Below are 10,788 nucleotides of genomic sequence, written 5' to 3'. Positions count from 1 at the left end.
TCTGACCACATGTGACAGATGAAGGGACGAAAGCAGACAGAGGTTCTGTGTGAAGGCATATCCAGGGCTACAGTTCAAGTTCAAGGGCTCGGAGTGCAAGTCTCCTGCTTCTCCAGTGAGGGCTTGCTCATTTCCAGACCTGTTCAGCCCGCCCAGCTTCTGCTCCTGCACCAGCGGGGCATGGCTGGAGAGCTAGGCCCTCAGCTCGGGGGGTGTGTCCGGCTGCCGGCAGGGGTGAGACACTTGGAAGGCCTCCAAGGCCAGCAGTGACTTGTTGATGCGGCTGATGGTAGGATAGGGAGTCAGATCCACCTTGAACCTGTGGCAGAGAAACACCCACCTCAGCCAAGGTCTGCAGGGGTCCAGGGAGACTGCCCTGTGGGTGGTGAGGGAAGCACACAGGCAGGGCTGGAGGAGGCCCCTGGGGCTGGCCAGGGAAGGGCTAGGCAGGTGGCCAAGTGGGGAGCCTTGTTCAGACAGCTCTCTGGGGAGGGGTCGCTCTTGTGCAGTATCTCCTGGTGTCTCTGTTGCCTACTGTTCCTATTCCAAGCAATGGCTATTTATTGAGAACCTACTATGTGTAAGACACAGTGCCAGGCACTTATAAATACAGATGAGCTCTCCACCCGTGTCACAAGCTTCCTGGGGGTGGGAAATGGGTTATACATTTCTGTATCCCTAAGGGTACCTATCGCAGTGCCTTCCACAGAGAGGTTCTCGTCCATGCCTTACTGAAGGGCTGATGGAGGATGGCAGAGATGGAGCCCACTGCAGGGCACAGACACGCCATGTCTGGGGAGTGCAGAGTCTTGGGTGGTTTCTTCTAGGGCAGTGGTTCTCAACCTTCCTAATGCCGCGACCCTTTAATACAGTTCCTCATGTTGTGGTGACCCCCCAACCACAAAATTATTTTCGTTGCTACTTCATAACTGTAATTTTGCTACTGTATGTCTTAGGTGACCCCTGTGAAAGGGTCGTTCGACCCCCAAAGGGGTCGTGACCCACAGGTTGAGAACCGCTGTTCTAGGGTGTCTACCAGGTGAGCCGCTGCCTCTTAGGAGCAGGGGCTATGCAAGGTCACCGGGCCTGCGGCTGGGCATGACGGGGTGTTCCACTGAGTACGTCTGCCTGTGGTTCAGCACAAGGACCAGTCATGGAGACTGCCTGAGATGAGACCTCAGTAGCGGAAGTGTGGGAGGAGGCTGGGCGCTCTGAGGGGGAGAGCCAGGAGGAAGAGGGAGGGTGGCAGAGTTCTCTCTTACCTTTCAGCATTTGCCACCTGAGGCACTAGGCAGAGATCAGCCATGGACACCTGAGAGAGAGTTGGGTGCGTCTGCATCAGGGTGTAGACCCCAGATCCACAGGCTGGTCTGGGTGTCTACTGGCGACAGCTTCTGGCTCTTCCATCCGTCCCCACTGCCCCTCCCCCTCCTCGTCTCCCTGTCTGGGTCTGTCCTCAGAGCTGAGGGCTTCTCCGGGGCCATGCTCCAGTTGCCCTGACAACCAACTCTGTGGGTGGCCAGAGGAGGTTCGCTTGTCTTAGCGGATGTCCTGTGCTGTTAAGAAACACCATCACAGGCCCCTAGTGAGAGAGAGCTTCCACAAGGCAGGACACGTGGGGGTGTGGGCCCAGGGCCTTAGCCGGTAGGAGCCAATGGCACCTGAGCGCCAGAATCTCAGAAGTGGGAGGGAAAGGAGACATCTTCTAGTCTACTCCCTCATCTCTTGTCTAGACTGCCTTCTCATCTCGGAGATGAGGTCTTCAGCTTGAGTACCTCCAGGAACGAGACTCACTCCTATTGAGGACGCTGACTAGGAATGAGCAAGGAGCTTCCCACGAGCTACGTTCTACTTGGCAGAGAGAGGACAGCCTTGCCCCCTCTCCTCCCCGACCCCCGCGCCTTCTGGGGGGCGGCTCTCTGAGCTGAGTCTGCCCAGGGAGATGGCTGAGTCCCAGTGGGAGAGGGTCAGCGTGCGGCAGGAGCTGTGGGCAGGCCTGGGCGCTCACCTCGTCTCCCACACAGTACTTCCCGGCTGTGCTCTGCAGGATCTGCTCCAGAGCTGTGGGAGGTCACAGGATAAGCTTACTCTGGGCACAGAAAGGGGAGATCAGCCTTTCTGAGCCCTGGCCTCCACAGTTCTGAATGGGCGGCCGTCTGCGTGACAGGCCGCGATGTGTGCTGCGGGAACAGGGCAGCCAGATCTAGAGTGAGCCGATAGGGCTCAAGTCCCGCTGCCCTTCCCAGAGGGGACAGGACCTGCCACTGGCCAAGGCAGCAGCTCCCACGCTGACAGCGGGCACTTTGCTGGCCTTGGTTTCCTGGCGGGAGTGGGCAGTGAAGCAGAGGTGGGCCATCCAGCTCCAAAGGGCCTCAAGTTCTGAGGTTCCAGAGGTGGAGGCCAGGTTTGGATTCGTCAGCCCTGCCCCCACCCTCATCCATGCCACTGTCAAGACCGAAGAGCCTGGAAAACTACTTCAGATGCTCAGGCCTTGGGCACGAGGGCCATTTCTCTGCGAGGTCACCTTGGGGCACAGCTCGCAGCAGTTAAGAACTCACCGTGAAAGCCCGAAGTGATGGCCTTCTGGGCCCAGGTCAGCTGGTTCTCCTGTCCCACTTGCTTCAGGACAGACAGGTTCTGTGCGGCCCAAGGAAAATGTGTGATTGGCTTTGGGGCCAGGCTGGGCCTGCTCAGCCAAGCCCCCTGAGGGAAACTCAGTCCCACGTGTCCCTACCTGTAGCCCTGTTCTCCTCCCCCACGCCCTCAGGCTCCATGAGCCCCTCCCTCCCATCAGGGCCCTGAGGCTAACGGCAGGCGGGGGTCTCAGCAGCCACCTTCGCAGGCGGCCCCGCTGGCCCTTAGTCTGGACACCTGTGCCTCCAGCAGAGATGTGCAAAGGTGGGGACAGGACACTGCCATGGCTGTGACGGGTGTGGCCACGACCCCAGGCCTGTCTCCCTTGCGTCCCTTCTCCCTCACAAGGTCCCCTGTGAAGAGTGGGAGTGCGACATGGGGGGCAGGGCAGGGGGAACACACACGACTGGCTTTTCGGGAAATTTGGACTCTGGTCCCATCCTTGCACCCCTGGAGCCATTACACTTTTGGGCTTCAGTTTCCTCATCCGTTAAATGAGGACGACCGCTACAACCTTTGTTACAAAGCACAAAGTGTCGTGGGGCGAGGTGGGGGATAGGGGTGGGGAGCCGGACACAGATTCACAGCCACTGGCCCTGGGCTCTGCTCCTTGTTCCGTCACACTAGCTGAGTGACTGCAAAGTCACTCCACCCCGGGGCTACTTCCTCATTTGCAAAATCAGGGCTTAGCACAGATAAATTGTTTTATTACTTTTAAAAAATACCAGTGTTAACTTTATAAAAAATAAAAATCGTATGGGCATCCCACTCTGTGATACAGAACAGATGAAAGGGAGGCTGCTCCGGTTAAAGCTGGGCAGGCTGGCCCTGTGCTGCTCAGCCTCTCCCGTCACCTGGGCCTGACCCCTCCACACCTCTGGCCGCATGCTTGGAAACCCAGGGCTTCGGGAATGCGGCTGGGGACGCAGCAGATGGGTGATTCCTGGGATCCCTCCCCTCCCCCCTGCCCCACCACGTGATCTAGGTCTATGCTGCCACCTCACACTCCGCTGGGCACCTCCCCGTGGGCTGGCCAGTCAGCGAGAGGCGCAGGCGCAGGCGCACCAGTGCCGCACCTGCACGGGCTGGATGCCGCTGGCGATGAGGTCGGAGATCATGCGCACGAGGACCTTCTTCTTTGGATCCGGAGGCAGGAGCCGCGGAGTGGGCCGTGTCTCCTCCAGGTACTCGATGATGGCCAGCTGTCCCGAGGGAGCAGTGAGCGGAGCACGGCGAGGGCCGAGGGCCCTTGGAGAGGGGACAGGGCCTGCAAACGCCGCCGCCTCCTCCTCGCCCTACTCAGCTCAAAGCCTGTGAAGCCAAGAGGCTCCCCAGGGGGCCGAGCTCTTTTTGGAACCTCCTCCTGCTGAACTTGGTTCCCCATATGCTTGAATCTCCTCCCTTCCCTTCCCAAAGCAAGCAACCAACTTTCCTCCCTCAAAGATTTACGTTGTCTCTGCTAAGGGCCAGTGCCTTGGCCAGACACAGGCCGGAAGAGGTGTGAGGCCCTCCCAGGCACCAGCCCACCAGGGGCCTCCCGAGCCCTGCACCCACCGACTGGCCAATGGTGATGCCATCGATCTTCAGGGCCGGCACCTGCTTCATGGGATTCAGTGCCAGGAATTCTTTGGAGAACTGTGGAGAAAAGGTCCTGGTGGGCCGGGTGGCCTGGCCTGACTTGGCTAAAGCAGAAGCATGCAAGTAGGAGGAGCCCAGGCCCGCTGCCCACCCCACACCTCCCTCCCCTGGGGAAGGCCCGGCTCCGAGGCCCACGGTGATGCCTGGGGTCTGTGCAGTACCCCAGCCTCTGGTGCCTGCTGCTCTAGGCTTCATCCCTATGGCCTGTGTGCCTCACACGCTGGCCCAGCGTGGGGCAAGGCCCCACTCGCTACCCACTCTCCTGGGGTCAGGCCCTGAGAGGCCAGGCTGTGGTATGCAGCCTGAAGCCTGCATCCTTCCCACGGCTGCGCTCGCTGCCCAGCTGGCCACCCATTCCCACCAGGGAGAGCCAACAGAGCAGGCTCCTCTGCCAGGGGAGCTCCTGGGGAAGAAGTCTGCACCCCTGCTGGGTTCTACTCCAAGGCCTCCAGCTCCCACAGAGGCCTGCGGGCAGCCTCCTTACCTGCTGGCCCCCATCCTTTATGAGGTTGACAGGCACTGTTTCATAGTCGATGCTCTTCAAGGCCAGAGCTAGGAGAGACAGCCGACAGCAGGGTCAGGGGACAGCCTCTGGCTCCACTTCCCAGGGTGACACGAGGCCGCAGAGGGAGGCTTCTTTCTCCACACTCTAGGCGTCAAGGCCCAGCATGGCCCTCTCCCCTTCTCCCCGGCTTCCTTGGTCCCCTCCCACTCCCCTAACCCAGGTCCATGAGGCTCTGCCTCTCTTGCCCTGGCACACTGTGGGCTCTGAGGACAGCAGGGAAGTGTCCTCCTCATCTCTGCCCCCTCCAGGGCCTTTCACAGGGGTAAGCAGGGCTTGTGTTGGAGACATGCAATTATTCCCTCATGGAGGCATCTAAGGGCCAAGGGAAGGGGCTCGTGTGACCATAAAGTGCACGCACAGGCAGAGACACGGTTCAAAGAATCACTTTGTAATCCATTTTCTTTGCTCTCTGTTTATTGCAGATTACAAGCAGAGCATCAGGTTCTTAGGTGGTCTCAGCATCTGCTGTGACCTCCAGTGACCAGAGTTCCTCTCCATCCCCTTCAATGATTTCCTCTGGTAAGGCGAGGGTAAAAACTCTGCCAACCCTAGTATGTGAGTGTGTGCACCACATATGGTGATGGCTGGCCGCAGGCAAGGGCAGAGGAGCTAGGGAGGGGGATGAGATGTGTCCCAGTCTGAAGAGAGCCTGGGACACAAGGGGCCCTCCTCAGTGCTGGTCAGCTCCATTCTGGAGAGTGAAAGTGGTTGGGGCCCAGTGGGAGATGGATGTATGCAGACCATGCAGCAACAGTACTCATGCAGTTCTGGCTTCTGGCCCAGCCAGGGCAGAGGCTCTGGGTCCAGGGAAGGCATCTCCTGGAGAAATGTGTCCTCTAGCATCCCAGTGCTCTTTATTTTTATTTTTTATTTTTTATCCTCACCTGAGGACACTTTTTCACCTGAGGACACTTTTTCATTTAGAGCAGGATGGGTGAGGGGGAGAAACAGCAATGTGAGAGAGACACATCGACTGGTTGCCATCCACACCACCCCAGCTGGGGTGGGGACAAACTGCAACCGAGGTACATGCCCTTAGCGGGAACTGAACCTGGACTCTCTGGTCCACAGGCCGACACTCTAACTGCTGAGCCAAACCAGCCAGGGCCATCCCAGTGCTCTTGGCTACTGATTCCAGCAATTACCAAATGCCCAAGGGATGGGGGAGGGGTCATGGAGGATGGCTTCCCAGTTAGGGTCAGCTTCTGATTTCATCACATTCATTTGCTAGCTTGTGAAGCTTTGGGCAAGTAACTTCTTGAGCCTCACTTTCTTCATCTGTACAACAGGGACAATAATAGTGCCTCTCTCCTAGGGTTGTTGAGGTTTAAATGGAATTATACACACAAAAGCACTCAGCACATTCTCCCTCAGCATGAGCTGCTGGGACTATGACCTTTGCCAAGGGCTGTGTTAAACTGAGGAAGGGAAGGATTAAGTTGGGGTGGACAATGGCCAGTTCTGTTTAATTTTCCAGACCAAGTAAGATAAGAACTGAGGAAGGCCAGCTGTTTCCTGCCAGTTACCAAGGTCCTCTAGATTGGTAAGCCTGCTTTAAGCATGGTTGCTAAGGAGCTTTGGAGGGTAGGGTGCGAGAGGCGGCAGGTACAAGAGAAAAACAACCCTCCTTGCCTGGCACCCCCATGCTCCTCCTGTCGGACTTCCTAGTGGAGGTGCCATTCAGTGCTGAGGGCTCCAGGAGACCAGGGATGCTGGTACTGGAGGTGAAGCGCTGTCTGATAGAGCTCCCCTCTGTCCCAGACCATGTTAGGGCTTCCTTCACCCTATCCCACCCTACCAAGGCTGTTGGTGGAGGCACAGCTCTTACCGATTCGAACTCTCCAGGAGCAGGAGCTTCGGAAATAGGAATAGAGGATCGGCTGAGAAGAGAGAGGACAAGGTGTACGTTAACCTGTGCTTGGTGGGTTCCCAGCCAGGGGGTCCGGGCCAGCACCTCCTTCCCACCCCGCCAGGCCTCCTTCCTCGGCTGTGTCTGGGCAACTCAGGCCAAGTCGGAGCAATCGGGGTCAGAGGCCTCAGGAGTCCTGTGGAGTCCCTTGGCTGGCAACTGTGCTGTCCTGCATTCCTGAGGTCTGACAGGCCACCAAAAGGGCAGCTAGCCTGCAAGGGCCTTCCTTACCTTGCCAGACTCAGTCATGGTGCTGTGGTAACCCTTGGCCTCCTGAGGAATGTCCCGTCACTGAGCAGCAGGGCAGGGGGAGGGATCCTGAAGGGGTAGATCCCCTGAGCCAATGGGGAAGCTGCGCTAGGCAGGCGTCAGGGAGACTTTGACTCAGGTCAGAAGGGGCATCCTTTTCCAACTTGTGGGAGGTTTCTTTATGCTCCTGGTGGAGCTAGGTTTGGTGTCCTGGGCAGGCAAGGTAGCCTGGTTCTGAGGTAAGTAGTTCATGCGGTGCAGTGGGCTGGGAGCTGGCATCCTGGGGTCTGACCCCCATGCAGGAACCAGCCGTGTGACCTCGGACAACCCCTGCCTTGAGTTGCCTAACATGATGGCTTAGATTCCTTGCAGCAGTAGCAGAAGGACCAGGAATTCTAATTCTTTTTGTGAAGTCAACCAACTGCAGATCAAAAATATTCAGAAAAAATGCTACATTGTTGTTGTTGTGTACTATGTGGTTAAGTCTGTGATGGTTGCTTTGGTTGGGTCTATACTGAACATGTACAGGCTTTTTTTTTTCTTCTTCCTTATCATGATTCCCTAAAAAATACACTAGGGCAATTACTTACATAGCAGTTACACTGTTAGGTATTGTAAGTAATCTAGAAATGATTTAAAGTATACTATGCTATTCTATATAATGGACTTAAGCAGCCTTGGATTTTGGTATCTGTGGAGGGTAGGGGTTTCAGAGCCCATCTGCCGTGGATATTGAGGGATGATTATAGTTGCCAAATTAAAACTGAGGATGTTTCATATACAAAGCCTGTTGTTTGTTTTTTCATTATAAAATCTATAGACAGTGGACTTGTCTTCCTGAGTCACAAATGATTAAACCTGATTAGTGACCCCCTTAAGTCTGGGCATGCCCTCTGATCTGCCATGGCCCCTACTTGGCCCACTTCTCTCTTTTCTGTTGTCTTCAACAGACTCAGCTGTCTGGGGGCAGCTGAGTGTGTGACCTCACCTCTAAAGTTTAAGGGACTCAAAGTTAATTCCTCTGGTGCTTGTTGGGTAACCTGCATTTCAAAGCAGGACCGAGGACAGAGTACCCAGTAATTAGCACTCATGAATCTTCAGGCAGATACATGTATCCATATGGATGAGGGAGAACTCAACAGAATTTGTCTACTATTCTGACTACAGACATTTTCCCCAAGTTCCCTCTCCCTTTTGCACCCTCCAGCACATCAAGATGCTATCTGAACCTGCTCACACCACCCTGAACTACCAGCTCTGTCTTATAGGTGGGCAAGGGCACAAGTGATGACTCAGGCCCTTGGGTTGGTTCCTGAGCCTAGAAGTTCCAGCCTGTACTGAAGGCACCTTCTGTGGGTAAAGTGAAGGCAGTCCTGGCACAGAGGGCAGGTGATGGGCTGCAGGTGTTCTTGGAAGGGCAAGTTGGGTGGCTACAATTGGATGTATATTTGGAGGTGGTTTCTTCCCCTTACCTGGCCAGGCTAGAGGGGCCCCTGGGGCCAAGACAGGGACTGCTGGTGAGGGATGGACCACTAGAGAGTGGCAGACATCAGCTTAGAATCCTTGAAGAAATGCTTTTCCTAATTACTAAATGTTACACCTTTGACCTGTACTAAGGGTGACCAGAGTCATTGTAAGTGCCACTGCCCTCAGGTTTTCTACGTGTGGGCCATCAGCAGACCTACTGAAGGGCAGTTTCCACTTTTTCTTTTACCAATGATAATTACATAAACCATACCATGTTCCTTTTTTTGGTTAACCCTCACCCAAATCTTTTTCCATTGATTTTTAGATAGAGTGGAGGGGGTTGGAGGGGAGGGAAACATGGATGTGAGAGAGACACATTGATCGGTTGCCTCCTGCAACACCGGGAGGGGCCAGGAAACCTGCAACCCAGGTACATGCCCTTAACGGGTAATCAAACCCAAGACCCCTAGGAGGGCCACGCTCTTAACCACTGAGCCAAACCAGCCAGGGCCTCATTGATTTTTCAAGCGGTCTCTTACACATGAGTTTAGAGAAAGGCTCCTAAAACCCCATTTGGGAGTGGGAGGGCTCTACTGCATGAAAGTGATGCTATATCGCACCTGATGGTGCCTGCCACCCTCCTCGGAGCTACAATAATGGTTCTATTGGGGCGCATCTGGGGCCCCCTCTGTCCAGAGATTGATACTGTGGCTCGGGGTGGGCCCAGGAAGCTCCTCGGGTGGTTGTGCCCCTGCCTCCCTTCGCCCCTGATGTTCTCTCAAAATGAAGCAACCCTGGAAAGCCGTGTTAACTGTTCTTCCGGCCGATGGGCCGGGAAAGGAGCCCAAGGGGCTGTGCAGATCAGGTAGACACGCCTGGGAGCCCTCGTAGAGGGGTGGGCAATCGGGCGGAGTGCGGGCGATCAGCTACCCGCCCCGCCCCGCACGTCCCCAGGAGAGGTGCGCGGCCGCGGGGACAGCGCTCCCTGACCCAGACGCCCCGGCCACCGCCACAGTCCGGCAGCGCGCAGGCGCGGAGCGGGATCAGCGCGGGGCTCCGCGGGCTGCGAGTCGAGGTCGGAATGTGGGCGGGGCCGAGAGACTCCCTTCGACCGGGTGCCCCAAGGTTTCTCAGTGTTTGAGGAGCGCCCCTCTCCCGGGACGCGTGGCACAGACCTTCCCCGCTTGCATCTCGCACTGCCGGCGACCCCTCGTCCAGGCCCGAAACTTCGCGCCTGGGGCTCTCGGAATGGACGACGGCCGAGGCTCGGGAGCCTGCGGCACGTCAGGCCGGGCTCACGTCTCGGTGCAGCGAGGGGCTGGCCTGAGTGGTCTGTGCCGTCCCCAGTAGCTCGCCCCGCCCTGCCGCCTCGCTCGTCCCGGCGCTGCTGGGAATTGCAGTTCCTGGAGCCCGCCCTCCCCCGGCCCGGCCCGCCCGCCCGGCCCTCGCGCCCGTCATGCTCTGCGCCGCAGCCGCCTCCTAGCGGCCGGGGAGGCCGCCGCGCTCCCGCCCAGCCCGCGGCCCAGGCCCGCGCCCGCTGCCGGCGCAGGGAACTACATTTCCCAGGGCACCCGAGCTGCCCCTTTGTGGCTTCGTGGCTGGACGGCTAGCAAGACCTAGCGTGCCTGCGGGCCGGAGGGCGACCCTCCGGAGGGGAAGGATGCCGTCGGCGGTGGCCGGAGGCCAGGCAGGGTCCGAGCTCCGTCCCCGGAGGGGCCGCGGTGGGCTGCAGGCTGCTAGGGCCGCGGGCCCGGAGGGGGCCGCAGGGGCTGCAGCGCGGAGCCCCAAACGGCCTGCTCCGGGCACTCGGCTCTTCGAGGAGGCCTGTCGCTGGGCCCTGCTGGCCCTGGTGACGCTGCTGTCCTTCGCCACCCGCTTCCACCGCCTAGACCTGCCGCCTCACGTCTGGTGAGTGACGGGCGGGACTCGGCGGGCACCATGGTAACCTGGAGGGAGGGGACGCGTCCTCTGATTGGCCCTGGGGCATGGAGGGGGCGGGACTCAGGAAGATGGGCGGAGTCGCACTGGAGGGGAAACTGAGGTTTCTTGTGTTGGCCTCTGTGTAAGGGTCTGAATCTTTGCTCCGGCGGTGGGATTCTTAGGATCTGAGGAAGCTGTCTATGCCTTCCAGATGCTGCAGGGTCTCGCCTGGCTCTCAAATTGTGGCTTTTAAGGGTGCTTTGAAACTTCCAAGGAGAACCAGAAATTCTTAGTACTGAATTTCCTAAGATCTGAGTTCCTAATCTGCAGAATTTCCAAGCATCAGTGGAGGGGAACATTCTTAACTTGGAACAGGGACAACTTGGGTGTCCAGGGATGGTGACAG

At 57.6% G+C, this 10,788-nt stretch overlaps 2 protein-coding genes across 4 annotated transcripts in view; one reads left to right on the top strand and one right to left on the bottom strand.

Moving 5' to 3' along the window:
* GSTZ1 (glutathione S-transferase zeta 1) lies at positions 1-9,828 on the bottom strand. Of its 3 annotated transcripts, none has more exons than XM_036279900.1 (9): positions 9,638-9,820; positions 6,666-6,717; positions 4,757-4,824; positions 4,189-4,269; positions 3,711-3,836; positions 2,559-2,637; positions 2,009-2,061; positions 1,263-1,312; positions 1-319 (listed from the first exon to the last, which is right to left on the bottom strand). In XM_036279900.1, the coding sequence occupies exons 1-9, from the start codon at positions 9,650-9,652 to the stop codon at positions 193-195; spliced, it is 651 nt and encodes a 216-aa protein (XP_036135793.1). In that variant the 5' UTR covers positions 9,653-9,820; the 3' UTR covers positions 1-192. The 3 variants fall into 3 exon arrangements, with proteins under 3 accessions (XP_036135793.1, XP_036135799.1, XP_036135784.1); XM_036279906.1 differs by lacking the exon at positions 9,638-9,820 and adding an exon at positions 8,468-8,787; XM_036279891.1 differs by having other exon boundaries at positions 214-319; positions 1,263-1,556; positions 9,638-9,828.
* A 97-nt stretch (positions 9,829-9,925) lies between these two features.
* The window catches only part of POMT2 (protein O-mannosyltransferase 2), a 42,729-nt gene continuing 41,866 nt past the window's right edge, over positions 9,926-10,788 (top strand). Inside the window, exon 1 of the mRNA XM_036265985.1 lies at positions 9,926-10,370. Within this exon, the coding sequence (XP_036121878.1) occupies positions 10,123-10,370 (248 nt within the window). The 5' untranslated portion in view covers positions 9,926-10,122. The remainder of the gene's footprint in view (positions 10,371-10,788) is intronic.

Source organism: Molossus molossus, unplaced genomic scaffold (assembly GCF_014108415.1).
Source record: "Molossus molossus isolate mMolMol1 unplaced genomic scaffold, mMolMol1.p scaffold_m16_p_1, whole genome shotgun sequence".
Lineage (NCBI taxonomy): Eukaryota > Metazoa > Chordata > Mammalia > Chiroptera > Molossidae > Molossus > Molossus molossus.
Note: the sequence above shows the minus strand (reverse complement) of the source record. Positions and strands in the feature narration are given on the sequence as shown.

What these genes read in the sequence shown, in the direction of transcription:
- GSTZ1 (XM_036279891.1), bottom strand. An exon ending in CTCCTGGAGAGTTCGAATCG is followed by an intron (nt 4,825 to 6,665) that starts GTAAGAGCTGTG and finishes TGTCTCTCCTAG; the next exon opens with CTCTGGCCTTGAAGAGCATC. An exon ending in GCATCACCATTGGCCAGTCG is followed by an intron (nt 3,837 to 4,188) that starts GTGGGTGCAGGG and finishes CCCTCGGGACAG; the next exon opens with CTGGCCATCATCGAGTACCT.